The sequence below is a fragment of the Actinia tenebrosa genome, unplaced genomic scaffold (assembly GCF_029948245.1).
Source record: "Actinia tenebrosa isolate PJP-AT-01 unplaced genomic scaffold, QUT_ActTen_1.0 PGA_scaffold1__47_contigs__length_23844297, whole genome shotgun sequence".
Classification (NCBI taxonomy): domain Eukaryota; kingdom Metazoa; phylum Cnidaria; class Anthozoa; order Actiniaria; family Actiniidae; genus Actinia; species Actinia tenebrosa.
The window spans coordinates 14,983,516-15,003,808 of record NW_028292578.1 but is presented as its reverse complement, the minus strand read 5'-3'; the positions used below and the strand labels follow the sequence as shown (position 1 = coordinate 15,003,808).

General features: G+C 37.3%; 3 protein-coding genes and 2 long non-coding RNA genes across 13 annotated transcripts in view; 2 read left to right on the top strand and 3 right to left on the bottom strand.

Annotated features, from left to right (window-relative positions):
- LOC116290279 (uncharacterized) overlaps positions 1-20,293 on the bottom strand; it is a 75,226-nt gene that overhangs the window by 50,793 nt on the left and 4,140 nt on the right. The window lies entirely within an intron of this gene.
- On the top strand, positions 909-2,940 carry LOC148909949 (uncharacterized). Its single transcript, XR_016120218.1, has 3 exons — positions 909-1,112; positions 2,110-2,221; positions 2,745-2,940. It is a non-coding gene; the product is annotated as an uncharacterized LOC148909949 (long non-coding RNA).
- LOC116290276 (sister chromatid cohesion protein DCC1-like) lies at positions 2,625-9,192 on the bottom strand. Its single transcript, XM_089033369.1, has 13 exons — positions 9,150-9,192; positions 8,474-8,629; positions 8,063-8,193; positions 7,745-7,848; positions 7,524-7,667; positions 7,347-7,437; positions 6,906-7,044; positions 6,380-6,438; positions 6,136-6,218; positions 4,759-4,836; positions 4,484-4,569; positions 4,021-4,083; positions 2,625-3,622 (listed from the first exon to the last, which is right to left on the bottom strand). The coding sequence occupies exons 1-13, from the start codon at positions 9,173-9,175 to the stop codon at positions 3,514-3,516; spliced, it is 1,269 nt and encodes a 422-aa protein (XP_088889495.1). The 5' UTR covers positions 9,176-9,192; the 3' UTR covers positions 2,625-3,513.
- On the top strand, positions 9,442-10,679 carry LOC148909948 (uncharacterized). Its single transcript, XR_016120222.1, has 2 exons — positions 9,442-9,545; positions 10,403-10,679. It is a non-coding gene; the product is annotated as an uncharacterized LOC148909948 (long non-coding RNA).
- LOC116290277 (uncharacterized) lies at positions 10,341-18,344 on the bottom strand. Of its 2 annotated transcripts, none has more exons than XM_089032750.1 (2): positions 18,153-18,344; positions 10,341-14,794 (listed from the first exon to the last, which is right to left on the bottom strand). In XM_089032750.1, exon 2 carries the CDS (start codon positions 14,737-14,739, stop codon positions 11,017-11,019), a length of 3,723 nt encoding a protein of 1,240 aa, XP_088888876.1. In that variant the 5' UTR covers positions 14,740-14,794; positions 18,153-18,344; the 3' UTR covers positions 10,341-11,016. The 2 variants fall into 2 exon arrangements, with proteins under 2 accessions (XP_088888876.1, XP_088888874.1); XM_089032748.1 differs by lacking the exon at positions 18,153-18,344 and adding an exon at positions 16,658-17,041.

Genomic DNA, 20,293 nt, shown 5'->3' with positions numbered 1-20,293 from the left:
TAAGTCTTGCTTCTCTGTGGGTTCCTCTGGGGTTCCTCTGCAAATGGAATCTTCTCCTTGGCATTGCAAGTTTTAATTTTAATACTGCATGATAATACATTTGCCGTAATTGAATTGGAATCTTGAATTCACGAGTTTTGCATTTTTATTACTTCGGCCTTGTTAATTCCATCTTTGACTCATATATTTGTCAAATCAGATAAATGGCGAAGTTAATGCGGTTCACTGAGTCATTCCTGCTCTGATCTTTTCCGTCTTTGTATGTTCCAAAATAATCCATATTTTGTTTCCTTCTAAACCAAACATTACCCATGTAAGAAATATCCACAATTGAAGAACAGTCTATCTGAAAAAAAAAGAGTAAAGTTTGGAATGTTCTTAATGAAAACGACCGTGTATACTTTTTAAATTCTCCTATACTTCAAAGACTTTTAAGACTATGACAATATTACATCATAAAGTTTTCATAGCGTCTGATCTTCCCTATTCCTGTTTAGTCACAACTAAAACGATAAATTTAAACTACACTGGTATAAAGATTTTGATATTTTTTTTCAAATAACATGATATACTTTACCTTTCTGCAGTTGTCCCTCATTTCTAGTTATCTCGCGTTGAAGATCAAAACAACTTTAGCTTAACGGTTAGCCGGATACTTCGGACTCTTCTTGAAGCTTGCACTATCTGACCCTTGGTATGCTTTCAGTACTGAAAAGAATTCATGCAGAAACAATCCTTCAATCTGAATTAATTGTTATATGTCGTTATTGATCAACCGATGCCTCCTACTTACCACCAGATCTACGACTCTACAGGCTATGGACATTCATGTGTGAAGCGTCAAAGTTATTCATGTTCAAGATAGTGTCAGGACAAGTTTCTCATGACTGGGCAATCGCATTTATCTACAGTTTACTGTGGAATGATTTATAGAAAACTATTTTGATAAAGTTGTCCTTCAGTAGCATGAGCATAAATAATGCTTACCAAAAGAGGCCTTTACCGCAAGAACTCTACTAACATAAAGAACATTTCTTCATGGTCTCTGATGAAGCCGTAGACGGTGAAAGCTCAGACTATTTGGAATTGTACAGCAGTAAAGGCCCTATTTGGTAAACATTATTTATAATCTATTGCAGAGAAATTTAGTTTCTTTCTTTTTTTATTTTTATTATTTCCTTTCCTTTTTTGGAAATGCATTACTATGGCTGTTGTCAATCTATGAAATTCCTTAAACTTCATTCCGGCACAAAACGTTTTGGAATTAGTTAAAATATAGTCTATATATTGTGATGCATATCGATAGCATGCACCCTCATGCTTCATGCAACACTGTCTCCAAGCCATCATAAGTTTGAGCTATTCCGAGCTTGAGGGAAAAACTAGCTGGGTCGAGCTAATCTGAGATGCAATTGCAGAGCATTAATTATCAAGCTATTTTAGGGGATGAAATAGCTCCATCTTGGAAGTTTGTTACCTAAAACAGTTTTTTCATCAACCACAGAATGGCTAATAAAGATGCATAACCTTACAGCAAATGATGCATGTGACGTCATCCAAAAAAAAAACATTTCATCAAAGCATTCATCATTAACTAAATCAAAATTTGTAAGAAAAGTCTACAAAATGTAGAATTACTTAAATTACTGAAACTATTGTGTGTTTTAGTCAGAGGTCCTGAGTACTAGAGGGCTTTTGTTGTCATGATCATCCGTGCGCATGTCTATGAAGTCATAATTATTCCGTTCTAATTGAACAACTAATCTTAACTTTAGAAAGTAAACGTGTTCATCTGAGCCAATCGAAAGAACAAAGAACACATATTTTATCCTTCAAATTTCTAAAATATGGTTGAAGAAAGTAGGTTTAAATTGGAAACATGCATTTTTGCGTCCTTTCTCTTTTTTCAAATTTTCTTCCTTTTTTACGCCAGTCGATTGATTTCTTCATTCATTTTGTTAGGTTCCTTTTTTTCTCTTTTTATTTTCGTTTCTTCGTTTCCTATGGTTGTCTTTTTTCTTTCTTCCTAAAATTCGTTTTGCATGAACACGTGGTTTTGTACTTTTTTTTTCTATTCTCAGAGTTCGTAATTTTATGGACTTTACTCAGTTTCAGATTATCCCGCTGACCAGGTGTTATGGTGGACTGCCGTCGAGGAATTTATCCATTTAACGATCTTGATGTCTATGATAATATATATGGTGTATTCGAGCATTATCTGGTATGACAATAACTAGATACTTCCCAACAATTACCTACAGTGCCTGATGATTCGATCTAGGCTCTTACGAATTAACTCCAATTTGGCCAATAAGCTTGGTAACGTTACCGACATATAGGGGCACTAGGGAGGGGAGGGGTGGTCTCAGAACTACGTTACCTTACATCTAGGGGCGATGGGAAGGGGTGGTATTACCCCAGAGCTTTTTCCCGCCTCGAGAACTGTAGTACAAATATAAATATGTTTTATTTGTTAAGCCTCGATTTTCTGTGCAGGGGTTTACTCCCCTGTTCTTGGTAACGTTACCAAGACCTATCAATTTGGCTGACGACACATATGAATAAAAACAGCCATGCTGATGGTCTGCGACAATTATCAAGGATGTTAATAACGAAGACATGGCGACTGTGTTGGAATTTTTTTTGTTACTAACATAACGTAGCCGTCGTACAACCCTTCTCTTTAATGATTAAAAAATATATAGGCGAGATTTTAATTTTGTTGTTGTTGTTGTTGATATCAGTGTGATAGAGACGATACAAGATCTGAAGAGTCTGTTTCAGACGGCCAGGGGAAATAGAAACACAATACTGATGCAGCGCAGGGTATCTCTTGAAGACTGTGGTGATGAGGAGGCGGAATCTGATGACGAAGGTACAAGTGATCATGAAGAAGATGGTGGCTACGAAACATCCTCTACCATGAACGAACTATCCTGAGCTAACGTTTTATTCTCCTTTGTTTCTATTTCGCTTCCTTTTATTTTCGTTTCTGCATTTTTCTGTCCTTTCTTTTTCCATTCATCATTTTTCTTACTGTTCTTCATTCTTCGAGCCATAGTCCCTCCTTTCTTTCTTCATTTTTTTGCATCGTTTAAAATCAATTTCTTTCATAAGTCCAGTTTATTAAAGGATAGAATTATTTGGATTCATCGGCGAAAACATCTTTCTGCTTTTATCATTATTACCTTCTTCAACTCCCCATAGTGACGGGTAAATGTCTTCATATCTTTTCGTTGTTTGATTTCTTAACTAAGTAGCTTTACATCAGAGGTGGAGTGGGGAGATCAAAAAACGAATCATTCTCGTACCCAGCCTCTACTCATTTCACAAAAATTGGAAAACCTACCAATTTCAAGTGATTTGATTGTTGCAGTTGCACACGAGAAGACACATGAATATGAGTACAATTCAAACAAAGAATCTTATGGTTAAGAGAATGACACGTGGTCTAAATTGGAAAAATGTTACGCTGGTACAAAAAGGATTGATCTCCAAGCAGTTTGACGAGTTCTAAACTGGTTTTTTCGAACTGTAGACTTTAGTCCCTGTTTCATCTTTAGACGAGCGCGCGTACTTTAGGAGTAAAGCATTGAGAGATTGCCCTGCATCCACAAGATCTCTGGTAAGAAAAATGATACATAATTGATTAGCACAGCCCCGAATTTATCAATACACTAAAACGACCTCTGAACTGATAAAATTCTAACTCATAGATCGGGCCCTGAAACAATTTCAATCTCTGGGCTGAACAAGGTCAGGGTACGACTATCTCTCAGTTCAAACCCTGGAACAACCTCTTATGAAAGTTAGGAAAGATCATGAGAAATTGGAATTTAGCGCTGAGTACAGGAATCGAACTTGAGGCCACAGAGGTGAAAGGCGAGTGCAATGCAGCGAAGCCACCCTCGATGTCCTAACCATTAAACTCGGCGCAAGTAGGCGCAAAAGGCGTCGATTCTTTATAGGTTAGAAAGAAGCTGCCACTGGGCGTACACGTCCACGGTACTAAAGACTTACCTGATATACGGTTGAATTTCGTCAAATGTCCATTTCTGTCTTACTTTAAATAACTTCATGAATCTAAGACAACAGCAATAACAACTTAGCATAAAATACCCCACAACAGCAACAACAACAACAGAAGTCAAGATAGACGAGGGGTGTAATGCCAGCCATGCTTGTTATGTCACAAAACAGCATACAGGGCACGAAATTAACGCTCGCAAACTCGTAAAATGCGGGTAAAATTTTTCTTTTAGCGAGTGACAAAAAAATTAACTAGCTACGTTTTGAGAGTATGACCACAGTCCAGAAATTGAAGGACTGAGAAGTTTAGAGCCCGCATCAAGTAACGTTTGTTATTCAACGCGTTCGATCGCTAGAGACTTTGGAATTTTTGCTAATGGAAGGGGAATTATGGCAGCATTGATGTTGGTGGAATAGTGTTGTTGGTGATTGGCGTTGGTGATTGGTGTAATACCTCATATCGGGCTTCTCAGGCAAGTCATAATAAGGAAAATGCCAGATGACAGGAGGATGACTTCTCATGTCTGTAAGAGCAATACCCTGAAAAAGCCATAAACAAGAAGTGTCAGGCGTGCAATCTTCGTCGATTAAATAGGTTTTGGTGGACTTCAATTCCATGCATGTTGCCCTAAGTATTTCAGGTTTTCCCAACAACATCATGGAACACAGCGTAAGAAAAGTGTTAGACAAGACGGCAATGACACGAAATCGTAGTTGCTTATGACTTACAGACAGCTGATCAGATTTTGTCGTCATTCCGTCTGGCACGCTCTGCTGCCAGGAATCCATGAACTCGTGGTAATTAAACTATGAGTAAATGTAGTATCATTGTCGTTATTACCACCAAAAACAGCAGCGCATTGTCATGCATCATCATTCATATGCAATCATGATTGTGATCAATAACAGTAACACCAACAATGTCATCATCTTCATCATCGTCATAATCATTATATGTATCATGATCGTAACCAATAACAGTAACACCAGCATTATCATCATCATTATTCGTATGCAATCATGATTGTGATCAATAACAGTAACACCAGCATTATCATCATCATCATCATTATTCGTATGCAATCATGATTATGATCAATAACAGTAAGACCAACAATGTCATCATCTTCATCATCGTCATAATCATTATATGTATCATGATCGTAACCAATAACAGTAACACCAGCATTATCATCATCATCATCATTATTCGTATGCAATCATGATTATGATCAATAACAGTAAGACCAACAATGTCATCATCTTCATCATCGTCATAATCATTATATGTATCATGATCGTAACCAATAACAGTAACACCAGCATTATCATCATCATTATTCGTATGTAATCATGATTGTGATCAATAACAGTAAGACCAACAATGTCATCATCTTCATCATCGTCATAATCATTATATGTATCATGATCGTAACCAATAACAGTAACACCAGCATTATCATCATCATTATTCGTATGCAATCATGATTGTGATCAATAACAGTAACACCAACAATGTCATCATCTTCATCATCGTCATAATCATTATATGTATCATGATCGTAACCAATAACAGTAACACCAGCATTATCATCATCATCATCATTATTCGTATGCAATCATGATTGTGATCAATAACAGCAACACAACAATGTCATCATAGTAATCATTATTCGTATAATAATCTTAACCAATAGCTTAACATCAGCAATGTCATCATCATCATTATGATGCTAATGAATGAAATTCATCTTAAATTGCACACTGTGTAATATTGAAGAAATAGAAAACGCGCGCGCGTGCTGTCATAAAGCACGCGGGGGTTGGCAGAACACGAGAGAAGTGTTAGGAGAAGCACAACGCGTAGCGGAGTGCTTCTCGACACTTCTCGAGTGTTCTGCCAACCCCCAAGTGCTTTATGACTGCACACAGCACAGCAAGCAAGTTTTTTATTTCTTTTATAAAATACAAATTACAATAATAGATAGGAATGACGCAACGGAAAGTGCTCGCGCGTGCAATGTGCTCTAATAAAGCACGCGCTCCAAACTAATCAGAACGCGACATTCATAACAGTTATTTTATAAATCAGTTTTCAAAACGTACCCTGTCTGCTGGACGTAAGAGATATTGCGCATAAAACTGGCATATTTTATCTTCATTTAATGCATATAAAATAGTCTGGTCGTCTGTGGAAAAAAACCCACATATTGTTACAATACATAACTAAACTTCTTCAAATGGCCTGTTGATACTCACGGAACAAGGAAAGCTGGATAACCTGGAGAAAAATTCTCGTGGCAAGTAAGAAAACAAAACATAAAAAACAAACTCAAGTGTCGTAGCTAACCTTCATTTTCTACGTTCAATCTTTCTCCATAACGATTCAAACAATGCTCTAGTATCTCTCTAGAGAAAACACACAGTATTATTATACTTATACTTTCATGTTTTAATTGCCAAACTGCATTCCCATTCAGGGAGGTTAGAGAATGGATGGAAGGATGGATGGAAGCAGGCAAGCAAGGAAGAAAGTGCAAGCAAGCAAGGAGGCAAGGAGGCAAGGAAGGAAGCAAGGAAGCAAGGAAGGAAGCAAGGAAGGAAGCAAGGAAGGAAGCAAGGAAGGAAGTGCAAGCAAGCAAGCAAGCAAGGAAGTGCAAGCAAGCAAGCAAGCAAGCTAGCAAGCAGGCAGGCAGGCAGGCAGGCAGGCAGGCAGGCAGGCAGGCAGGCAGGCAGGCAGGCAGGCAGGCAGGCAGGCAGGCAGGCAGGCAGGCAGGCAGGCAGGCAGGCAGGCAGGCAGGCAGGCAGGCAGGCAGGCAGGCAGGCAGGCAGGCAGGCAGGCAGGCAGGCAGGCAGGCAGGCAAGTCATTTCATACCTTGGTTCTAACTCCTGAAGGATTTCACAGCACTCTTCAAATGGTACCCCCTTCCAATCCCAATCTTTCTCTTCCAATAAATTCAAAATACTTATAATTACTTTGTCCTCATAATCGGAGTCCAATAGCCTCCAACAGCCTAATACCAAACAACAACACCATGTTAGTGTATCCAGAATAGGTTGTTCCAGAGTTGCAGCCTTGTATAGTCAATTCTCCCTTTGCGGACACTCTGATATTACGGACACCTTGCTATTGTGGACAGAAGTAAAATCCCCAACAAAAAATACTGACAAAGAAATGACTGCAATGAACTCTCACAATTGCGGACACTCGCTAATACCAACACCAAATGATGGTCCTGAGGGTGTCCACTATAACAAGAGTTGACTGTACACTAACAGTTATCATTGGACGCTGCGTCTATGGATGTTTACTCACCATTTATTGCAATGGCACCAAGTTTTTCTAATGCATCCCAGATTTCCTTTTCACTTGCTTGAACAAGATTTAACAAGTCATCAAAAGAATACTGAAATCACAAGGTACGACGGCAGCCAGAAATTATATTTGTTGTATGAGAGGTAAACCACTACGTCACCCATGCCATACTCTTACCCTGACTTTGGTTCTCAATTCACCATTTTCCTTGGTTTCATATTCAGGTCCTCTGTACAAAGTCTCTCGGAGTAAATTACGTAGTTTATAAAGTTGAGGTCTGACCAATCGCACTTCAAAATATTCTGAATGGCAACTGCACACCTAAATCGTAATTCAAAGAATGACCTTATACACCACTGGCAACATTGTACACATAATTGCAACATTCAAGCACAAACCTGGTGTTCAATTAAGTCTGATCCTTGAAACCTGTTAATTATAGAAGGAATACAAGTTTTTAAAGGTAAGAAATAGTACAGGTTAAAATAACAATCTCTTAAACCTTTTAATTTTATTCATAAATAGCCTCTGGGCTGATCTAACTTCTGCAACCAAGATTTTGCCTTGCTAGTTTGATGTCATATGGGTTGGGGTCCCTGTGGCATCCCTCACTAACCTGGGGCCTTGTCTGCGTCATTTTGGGATCACTAGTAGACTGTTAAGGGGCATTGTTTGATCTCATATGGGTTGGGATCCCTGTGGTTTCCCTCATTTACCTGGATCCTTGTTTGTTTGACATTCTGGTGTCAATAACAAGGCATTGGAGGTATCAGCTAGTTTGATTTCATATGTGGAATCTTTTGTACAGAGCATTGCATCTTCTTGATTTTCACCTCGAATAACAAAACTGATGAGAATAAAAAGATTTTGATATTAATGAGCAATCATTATGTCTTGTCAAACTTCTATCAAGCCTGATTTACTGCTATTTTCACAAACATGCAAACTCTGTAGTTCTCGTTTGCAAGTTGGAATTTGGTTTTTCACTGCCGCCAGTCAAAAATGTAAAAGGTTAGATTAGTTTTGATTGACGGCAACAATAAACCAAATTTTAGCAGCTGCTTGCATGTTTATGGAAATAGTAGAAAAGATTGGATGTACTTCAATACACAAGTGTCCTATGCTACCTTTCTCCTTGCTGTAATTTTTCAAGTAATTTTGGCGGCAGTTCAATCAACTTGTATTCATTCGACATGCAGTTCTCTGAGAACTTCAGTGTCTGCACAGGGCCCACAGAGACAAGACCGGCAGCATTAGCAGAGAGTTGTACATCTTCAATTGTTCTAAACATTAAAGGAAGGTGATTAGAATATCAGGGTTTTCATTAAGAGACTCTGGCTAGCTCATGTGCTTCTCTTATCATTTTAAACCTTAAATATTTTATGAAAACCCTGCATATACAGTTCGTCCCAATCCACAAAGTTTGATAGAACCAACTTGCTTTTTGATACTTGCTATTGCATAATAATAACAAATTGATCAGTGCTCTGTCCACCTAACATATTTTTGGATTTTCAGTGCCCCCTTGTCCTATTCTTCCCTTTCTCTAAATGAAATAAAACTGAAGGTATCAACCTTAATACCGCTTGCAAAAAGTACTTACCCCTCTTCAAAATACAATTCACCCCCTCCCCCCTCCTCGAAAAACAATCAAAAATATAGCAAAAAAACTTGTAATCAAAACAAAAATAGGGGAATAAAATAATACAGATTTAGAGAGTAATATATAAATCTTCAGAAACAACAAATAAATTATTAAATAAAGCTGAATAAATGGACATATTTTGATATTTTCATCCTTACCTCGGCTGTTCTATGTTTCCCGCCATATTTTATTTCTTTATCTGTATACCAACCCACTTACGCGTATAACACAGGGAACCCGCGATATCAAATAAAGCTCCTATAATTAGAGAGTTTTGAATTTTCATTTAAGCTTACCAGAAAAATAGCAATTTTGCTGTTTTTTAAAGAATAATGCCTCTACAAATTCCAAAATATCAACGATTTGACAATAAGCCAATAAAAGCTTTAAATTTAAATTTTTCTCCTAGTAAGATCAATCGAATGCATGGGTTCCCTGTGGAAGGGTTCCAAGGTTTTCTTCCATGACTCACAAATAGACGCTTACTTTTGCATAATTGAAAAGAAGTTTTTACTGATTGTTTTAACAATACAAGATCCCAAGATGTCCAAGACGTAAGTAAAACTTCATTTAGAGATTCGGAAAGACCGTAGGAACAACTGATTCAGAATTCAAGTTAAGCTAAACTTATTTGAAGCCGTTCAAGTTTATAAAGCTTTTAAATGGTGTGAGCATCCAAGCTATCAACTGTATTGCCCCGGCTTAACTAAAATATTTCTAAGAGAACTTAGAGCATTTTTTAATTTGAATTTCACTGGCAGAAATTGCATTTTTTCCTAGTAAAAGGGCCTTCGGCTTTTTACAAAAATATTTGAGTGCGATGACCTATGCTTTGTAACATTCTCCATGACCATTCAACTTGCCACGTTGACTAGCCCTTCTTTTCTACAAACCAAATTTTAAAAGTAGATATTTAAAGATTCTTAGCACCATAAGAACTATTTTTTTTAACTTTGTGACAAGCTTAAATCTTAATATTCAAGCATTATGGAAAATTGTTTATCAATCAAATATTCAAAAGAAATACAGTAATATTACAACCGTTATGCAAATAGTGTTCCAAGAATTGTTTTTGTAATCATTCAAGCGAGTTTGGAAATATTGTGTAGTTCCAAAAAATATCCATACCCCACCCATGGAGGAAATTGGAAATTCTGTAGGGGAGGGGGGTCAGAGAAAGAACAAAATTACAGAGATTGTATGGAAATAAAATGGAAGTTGCTGTGGGTAGGGGGAATGGGGGATCTTTTCACAAATTACCTCTGTGGTGGGGGTATGGATATTTCCTGAAACTCACATTAAAATGCCATCAAAAAAACAAAACAACAACAAAAATAGAAAAAAGCAAAACAAAAATCAAGCAAATTTATTTTGGGATTATTTACACCCATTTTTCTTTTTTTTCATTTAGTTCATTTAAACCAAATAAAGAATTATCTGCAGTATGTGAACAGATGTGGAAAGCCGACACCAATCGCCTGACTCCTGAAGTAGATTATAGCATAGATCCTCAGATAAGAAAAAAGCTTGTTATCGCTAGTCCCTACCGCAAGTACAGTATTGACACAGCTCATGAGAGATGCTTCTGAATAATGAGAAGGGAACGAAGGCAATTATAGTACATGATACAACAGCTAAACATGAAAAAATCTTTTTGTAAATATATCTAGTTTCTGCAAATGATCTTATCCCCAGAGTCTGCGTTCTTCCTGGTCAGCAGCTACCGGAACGAGGAAAATTGGTTCAAATCTTCAAATTAATTTATTGCTACACCATAAAGCAGCCTCTAGGATGTTCAAAGTCAGGGCTAAGAATATAGATCCTATCGGAATTTAGGTCATTAGGTTTTGCGGGCTGAGGAAAATCGGAGAATCCGAAGAAAAAACTACCGAATGAAGGAAGACACCCAGCAAAATCTACTTGCATCATGTTGCATGTGATACCGAACATGGACCCCGAGACCCCGAGACCCCAGAGGTGAGAGGCGAGTGCACTACTGTTACATCAACCTCGATTCCTTCCGACTTACACAAATACGGTAACGTTGTCTCCAATTAGAATAAAAGGAGCCCAGTACTTCGGCTCATTGTATGTTCCTTTTCTCATATCGTTCATCGCTTGCTGCAGACTTTCACTTGCTCTCTCTCCTTTCTTCAGATGCCAGTAAAATTTCAGCATAAAATCTTTCGTTGCTTCGTCGTCAATGGCCCACAGCGACGCTACAACAGCACGAGCTCCCGCAGCAAGAAAGGCTCTACTCATTCCTATTACTCCCTCTGATTTTATTTCGCCACGACCACTGTGACAGCAGCTCAGCACGACCAGCTGAGCATTAATTCCACTCTCCTGCGCCTCACTCATTGTCAAAATATAATCATCTTGTTCTGGGATGTTTGTCTCTTCTGTGGAAACAGATGGAGCCAAGATGATTTCGCCATTTTCGCTTCCATGAGTAGCAAAGTGGATGACAGCCACTCCTTCACGTAGCCTTTGCTTGATCACCTCTTTGGTAGCCTGACTCCCGGTCAATGCTTTAACACCAAGTAATTCGCTGATCTCTTCAGCCTCTTGTTTGGCAAACCTTAGATTCGGGAAACCTTTTTCTTTGCCCCTAAACATTACCTGGCCAACATCAGGACTTCCTACGATCAGAGCACCTGACTTGCAATGATGATCAACTGACGATTCTTGCAAAGCTTTCAAGGTCGTTAGTGAAGGAGCAATGCGAATGGGCATCATTTCGGACAGGTATAAACCTGTTTTTGAATCACGTAAAGCTGCAAAGGGTACCGCGTAGAGTGGTCCTTCAGGGATGATGACGACCTCACTCTGTTTAAGGTGATCCCGTAATGGAGCCACAAAAATATCAAAAAGCTCCTCAAGTGGGTTGACATCAAATTCTTCTTCATCGTATATGCACCTCAGATCAGATCCTTTTTCTTCGTTTTCGTTTGTCTCTGTCCTATTTGCTTCTCCAGCTTGAGGCAGGGAAGATCCTTCTTCAAAATCCCCCTCTTTACGGTTAAGGTAGAAATTCTGAAGCTGCTCCAGTGATCTGTCTTCGCAGTTAGCACCTTCGCTAACCCGCATGCAGTCATGGGCTTTATTCACGATTTCAGTGATGCACGTCACAAGAAGCTCCTTCTTGTCTATCCTGTTTGAAAACAAATCGTTTATTGGGAGTTCGAATCCTTTGATCTTACCACCAACGAACAATAGAGGGCTTTGACTTGCTAGAACCCATGTAGCCACATATCTGTATTCCAAAGCAAACACCAGGATGCTATAATCTCGATTGGCAACGATGTTTTCAATATCAGAATACTCAAGTTGAAGTTTTGAGCCGGGGTACAGAGTCAAGGTATATTTTGCCATCAATATGTCCCCCAAAGCGCGAGCTCGTCCACGCTCAGTCATCAGAAGAGCTTTTTGCTCCTGTTTGGTCTCGATGTATACCATTGTCAGCAGCTTGTAGGCTAAGATAAATGTGTCCACAATAGATATTTTCATCTTTTCTTGCTCTCCTAAATCATCAAACAGCTTTTCATAGCACAACAAACTCTTTTTCAAGTAGTTTTCTGACTCCTTAATGCAAAGGAGGTGGTTTTCTTCATCATGTTGTTGTTTGTAGCAATAGCTTAGCTGACAGTAGCATAGGCCAATCTGAACATATGCAAACCCCTCCGTTTTCTTATCACCAATTTCTTCAGCGATCTGGAGGCATTGCTTCAAGTATTTTATCCCGTCATGATATTTGCCTATTGTGCGGTATACTTTACCAACGTTTCCATAGTACTGCCCTTCTGAATGTCGGTCACCAATCTTCACTGCAATGACCAACTGTTTTTCGTAATATTCAAGTGCCTTCTCGTACTTTCTTAGTGAGCTGTAGGCATTTCCTAAATTTGTATACGCTGTCCCCTCTCCACATTTGTCACACAGTTGTACAGCATTACTTAGACACTTCTCATAATTTTCAATTGCTTGATCGTATTTTCCAGACGACAAAAATACACTTCCTAAGTTTCCATACGCATTGCCCTCTCCTTTTTTGTCACCAATGTCTTGTGCAATGTGAAGACACTTTTCGTAACACTTTCTTGCCTCGCCGTAATTCCCTATTGATTGATAGTCATTTCCTAAGCTTCCATAAGCATTTTCTTGTCCATAACAATCTCTTATCTCAGTAGCGATGTTTCGTTGTTTCTCGTGGTATGTTATTGCCTCCAGGTATTTGCCTAGAGCGTTCTTGGCATTTCCCAAATTCCCATAAGCATTTGCCTCTCCATGTTTGTCTCCAACCTGCATAACGATGGTAAGGTTCTTCTCGTGATATTCAATGGCCTTGAGGTGTTTTCCAGATAGATGATAGACATTTCCTAAGTTTCCATAAGCATTTGCTACACCAATTCTGTCCTCTATCTGCTTAGCGAGGTTTAGAGTCTCTTCATGATATTCGATGGCCTTCTGGTATTCTCCTAATGACTGATAAGCATTTCCCAAGTTTGTAGAAGCATTTCCTTCTTGTTTCTTGTCGCCTGTCTCCTTGGCAACAGTTAGATGCTTTCCATGATACTTGATTGCCTTATGATACTCTCCTAATGAGTGAAATGCATTCCCCAAGTTTCCATACGCATTTCCTTCTCCGCTTTTGTCCTGCATATTTATTGCTATGTTCAGGCACTTTTCGTGGTACGTAATTGCTTCGTGATATTTACCTAACAAATGATAGGCATTTCCTAAGTTCCCGTAACATTTTCCTTCGATGCTGCTGTCATTGATGGCGACGGCAATAGCTAGAGACTTTTCGTGATATTCGATGGCTTTAGAGTATTCTCCTTGTGACTGATGCACGTTTCCTAAACTTGCATAGGCCTTTGCTTCTCCATTTCTGTCTCTTATCCTCTTAGCAATGTTCAACTGCTTTTCATGATATTGTTTTGCGTCTTGGTATCTTCCCAATGAATCGAAGACATTTCCTAAATTCATGCAAGCGTTTCCCTCGCCAGCTTTATCCCCCATCGTGATGGCGAGCTGTAAATCCTTTTCATGGCACTTGATTGCTTTCTGGCATTCCCCTAATGATTGATAGGCATTTCCCAAATTCCCATACGTTTTCCCTTCTAAACTTTTGTCACCTTCATCTACTGCGATGTCTAGAGCTTTTTTATGACATCTAACAGCTTCGTGGTACTTACTTAATACTTGATAAACAGTCCCCAGCCTTGTATATGCTTTTCCTTCTTCACTCTTATCACACGTTTCAACAGCGATGCTAAGATTCTTCTCGTAGTATTTCTTCGCCTCTTGGTATTTTCCCAATGAAAAATAGACATTCCCTAAATTACCATATGCGATTGCTTCTAAATTTTTATCGTTAACCTCGACAGTGATGGCCAAATCGTTTTCATAGTACTTAATTGCCTCTCGATATTTCCCTAATGAAAGGTAGACATGTCCTAAGTTCCTGCATGCATTCCCTTCTCCACGCCTGTAGCCAGTAACCATAACGATGTTTAAGTAGCTCAGAAAAGCTGCAATTGCCTTTTCGAAAAGATGCAAACTTTTGTATAATATTCCAAGTAGGTAATATACTATTGTTAGGGTAGTGGTGTCTTCTAGAAGTTGGGCCATAAGTAAGCATTCTTCGTAAAGGCAGATCAGTTCTTGGTTTTCCAAATCAAGCTCTCCATTACATGCATACAGTAAACAAATCCTGACAAACAATTTGACTTTAGTGACGTCCATGATTCCGTTCTCAAATGTGGATCTTGTTTTATCTTGTAACCAGCTTGCTGTAGATCTATTGAGGAAAATTATTTCAAACTATCAATTAGAAAAAAATGTCAACCAAGACTGAATGTCATATTAGTGGAATGGTGAGTTCGTAACCAGAGGGGGACTCCATGTTGGAAAAGGGCAGGGATAACTTTTAGGGTTCCATATCCGCGATTGGATTCCTAATTTGAAATCAGATACCCGAGATTATATTAATGACAGCCAGACTATGGTCACCTTGTTACTTCTGTCACACTCTTCTACATAACACCATTTTAACAAGTCTTTAAATAAATTTTAGCTCTGAAACTATTTTAAAAATTTGGTACCTTTAGATATATTTAATATATAGAGGATATTACATGGGCGCGCGGAGATACCAAATTTATCTTCAAGTGTTAGAAAGATCTCTCACAAGTGAGCACAGCGAACAGGTGAGAGATTTTCAACACGAGAAGATAAACTTCGTATCTCCAAGCACCCATGTAATATTCTGTTTATTATATAATTATCCATAAAATCAACTTAACAAGCTTTTTATTATTATAAAAGTTCTTTTTAAATAAACCAATAGCTTAAATACACATGGTAACGATATTTTCACGTGAAAATAACATGTTATTTTTACATGTGAAAATATCAGTTTTTCGAAAAAGAGAAATATAGGTATTTTATAGGCCTACCCCGGGTCATTAAGTCGCCTTAAATCGCCTTAAATTGCCTAAAGTCGCCATAAAATGCCTTAAGTTTGATCTTTTCAGTCTTATTTTTTGCATTTTTGTTTTCATTACTTCTATCATTCATGCATTCATGCATTATTTGACCACCATTACCAGAATGCTTTGCAAAAGCCCTCGTGAGAAAAATAAGAAAATTGATGAAATGAACAAAACAAAGGAATTCTGGTAGCAGAGGTTCATGACACCACAATGCAAATGTCCTAGCTATTATAGCAGAGCACTCATAGTCATGAATAATAAAAAACTGGCATAAACTTGACATATAATATTATGTAAATATTTAAGACATGTCACTTAGAGTACAAACACTATAAGTGTGTAACATAAATACCACTAAATACTAAATCATGCTAATCCTATTGTTTTCTATTGTTTAATTAGCACTATTTACTACTGAGTAGCTATTACCTATACCTGTTTCAATATTATATTGTAAATAACTTTGAAAAATTATGGTAATAAAGCTAAATCATCATCATCATAATCATCATCAAGTGTTGCACACTTTTAGTGTTTGTACTCTATAATCATATATATAATAACAAACTGATATATACTCATAATATGAAAATAATCAGATATAATATGTAAATAATATTAAGACATATGCTATATATGAGCAGACAGAATACCTCACTGATATAAGCTGTCATACTAAGTTTTATTATCTCTGTTGGGTCATTTGATTTTAGATAATTTTAAAATGGATAATGTTTTAAAATTCTATAAGTCTTAATGTATTTTGAAGTCAATCTTGCTAAAATATGTGGTTTTTGGTAAATAAGAATATTTGATTTTCCAACCAATACTTTTTTGACTGAGATTACTGAGGTTCTTAGAAAGTTTTTATCGCAGACCACGTCATCACTACTCCAAAATTATACAAACTATATAAAGCACTGATTACTCTTTACGTGCATTTGGATTAAGCTTATATTTTTTGCAACTCATCTTTAAATTTGGCTCAGAAAATTTAGCTAAGTAAGCATATGTATATGAATAATGCTGGAACTTCAAGGCCTAGAAATACACATACACTTGTATACCTAGACACATTTGACTTTATTAATGAAAGCTTTTACTATGTTTGATAAATAAGACGTACTTTACAGGCAGATCGAGAACATTCTAGAACATTATCTACTCACTTGCGAGCTAACGCCATGCAGCCATAGGAATTAAAGTCCCTTCATTCCGATCACTTTCACATTCGCATGCAGCTCACCCTAGTTTATAGCTAGTCATCTCCTCCATTTTAGTGGTGTTATTACACTGACTATTGTAATGCGCTGTAAAATTCAAAGAAAACAAACCATCCGAAAAGCCATTCACAAAACAGTATAACATTCGCCATTTGGAAATATTTTGGCGCGCAAGGAACTGTGGTTGTAATTACAACTTCTCGCCCCAGATTCTCTCTGTTGTAGGTCTTCCAAATATTTGCAGAGAGGGAGGGGAGGGTTTGGATAATATAAAAGATAGGATGTTCTTCGTCGGTAAGGACAGTAAGTTACAACGAGAAAATAAGATCAGAAATGCCAATGCAAACTGGCGAACCAAGGCTACTGAGACAGGTCTCTCTATTAATCAATCACAGTTTGCATTGACATTTCTGCTTTTATACTGGCACCTGTTAGATACTGTAAGTGGTATGAATAAGACAGTCCTTTGTTTACCTTTATTTCATTTTATTTTATATTTACAAGAAACTAACTTTGCTCTCTTAAATCACCCTAGTTGCTTTAAATCGCCCTTAAAATACCCAAAATGTCATCATATTTTCTCCTTAAATTGCCTTAAGTCGCCTTAAGTCGCCCTAAAAAATTACCCAAAATTCCATCATATTTTCTTAAATCGCTTTAAGTCGCCTTAAGTTGCTTTAAATTACGGCGACTTAAGGACCCTGGGTAGGCCTTTTTATGGATAATTACTATAATGAAAAAATTTAGTTATTTCATTCGCAATGTGTATTTAACCTTCAGGTTATTTCACTTATAAATATTCAGTTTCTTTTGTCTGCGAATTCCGAGAATCACAGGTGATAGAGACGCCTATTTGTGTGACTTTGTTGCGAACATAGAACATTTGCAAGCTAAATAAAAACAATTCAGATGATTTACAATCTAAGTGCGTGCACTGAATTAATGCAGAATCAAGACTGTCTTGTGCATATGGCCAGGCATTGAAAAGAAGGACACATCACTGAGTAGACTTATTGGTTTAATTAAGTACAACTGGACAGGACAACAAAATGGGACTCTTGCATAATCTTTTTCGGATCAAGAGCCTGCAGATCAAGGAAAGATGTAAATTAAAGGAATAAAGCCCTAGTATTGAATCGCAGAAAGGGTGGGTTCTTTAATTCTTTTCAAATGTGTAGATCGAAGCATGTCGAAAACCTTGTAAGTGATATATTAACTATATCGCAGAATTTAGCATCTTATATATGTATATATATTAAAATATGTAATATTTCTAAGATTTTTCTAGAAGAACGTGCTTCTTAGCAGCTTTCACCCTCGAAAGGTCAGTTAATTCTTTGCTTTTGCTGTACACTAAAAACGATGGATTATAAACGAGCCTGAACGTAACATTACGATTTAGTTGAAATCGACAAAAACAATGTTATATTAGCAAGCTTACCTTCCTTCAGTTTGGATGGATTAATGAATCTCATAAAATTGAAGTCATGCAGCCACCGAAATCTCTAAATATCTTTCTTGATAAATCTATGTGAATAGTCCCTCTTTATTTTTTTCACTACTCAATCTTCTAGCACGTACTCAGATTCTGTTAAGTCGAGACTTCAGTGTCTCGGAAGTGCGTGAACTGGTCAAAGACACTACAAAAAGAACCGTATAGACTCTTCCACAGTCTCTCGCTCGGCCTTTGCACTCTCCACACTTACCGTCTTGAGGAATCCCACTGGGATCCCTGTGGATAACACCTTTGGTTTGTATTGCTGGATCGAAATATTTCAAAGTAACAACGGACGCTCTTTAGTGTTTAAAATTTTTCCCTTTGATCTTGCTCTTCAAAAACTCTTTCGTGCTTGCAGTTGCCAGTTGTTTGCATTTTAATTACTTGCAAGGCTCGGTTACATCAGTAAAAATTTGTCAAACGGGTGTAAACCGGCGCCAACTGATTACTACTACTAGACTATAAGTAATAACCTACTGAGTAGCGAAAAGTGCAGGCTTTGAAAACCTATAAACATTTAATATAACTTGAAAACCGAAAATTTAATATAACTTGAAATTTAAAACCGGTTTGCATTTTATATATTTGACCAACTAGTTGGATTAGTCCTCTCGCCCAAATGGCCTATCAGACAATAACCCATTCGTGCTCAAGGACTAATTGCTAAATATAAGACATAATGGCATATAGACTGCTTTGTTTCGCGATGCAAGTGGCAAAAAAGGGACTGTTAGATGCGGGATTGGGAAATTTTAAGCCGTTGTTGTTTCTGTTACTGGGTGACATTGTCTAAAGTAGGATTAATAATAATTATTTATTCTATTTTTAGTGTATTCCATCTGAAACAATATACTAACTACATGTAGAAGGTCAATTGCTGTATATTTACTTTTTATTTCAAATTAACGAGACCCACAATGCCCTTTTGTCTTGGAATGCACTATTCAGTATCCAGTATTCAGTATTCAACCTTTAATGAAATAGCTGTATACAAGATTATCATCATCATTATCTATCTATCTTAAAACTAACCATCGTAGATTCGAAATATTTATTCTTCTTTTAAATAAATGCCAAGGAAGATTGCTTGTGGAATCTGCTTCTGGTATGGACGGCTGAGGCCACCATTCTCCTTTTCTTGATGTCTTGCTTGTTTTTAAATTTTTGGTTATGTTAAGAAATGTCAGTATCGATTCACACCTCTGGGTAGAAATATAGGCTCACAGCCCTGGAGGAATACAATCCTGAAGTATGCCGTCGATGTTTTCAAGCTGCTCCTATTAAAAACAATTAGTGATAAAATATTTAAATATTCAATATAAAAGTTACAGAAAATTGTGATTGCAGGAAAATGAGTCTGCTAATTTCACATGACGATGGTGGTGTTTGTGGTAAAAGCAGTCGGCATTGCAGACCAATAAGAAATTATTCGCATCAACTAATTATAGCCCCATGTAACAGCTACTTTTTTCTGTCCAAATGATGATTGTGATAAATAAAATTACTACCGGCTCATACTTGATGGATGAAAGATAATGGTGGTGGTGGTGGTGGTGGCAACAGAAGTTATCTTAACAGACCAATGAGACAAGTGTGGACTACAAACAGCAAATGTAACAGCTACTTTCTCTTTTTAAAATGGTTATGGTGTTGATGAATAAAATTGCTGCTCACACTCCATATTGGTGGTGGTAATGGTGGTGGTAACAGAAGTTGTCTTACTGCAGAACCATAAGTATGGACTACAAGCAGCAAATCTAACATAAAACTGCTACTCACACTTGATGATAGTGGTGGTGGTTAGGTAGGTGTCTTATTGCAGACCAATGGACGATACACAGCACATGCAACCGAGATACTTTTTGAAATGGTGATGATGGTAGTGGTGTACAACATTACAATAATGACTAACAAACAAGAACATGCATTCAAGTTTACGTCAATGGTTTTTCTTTTTTATCTATTTCAATGAATCCAAAAGAGTGCTCACTACAACATCAATTTACAACAAATTACTTTTATTACGTAACACAAAGGTGTAATTTGTGATACTGTTTAGTGATTTCAAGCTCAAGATAATACAT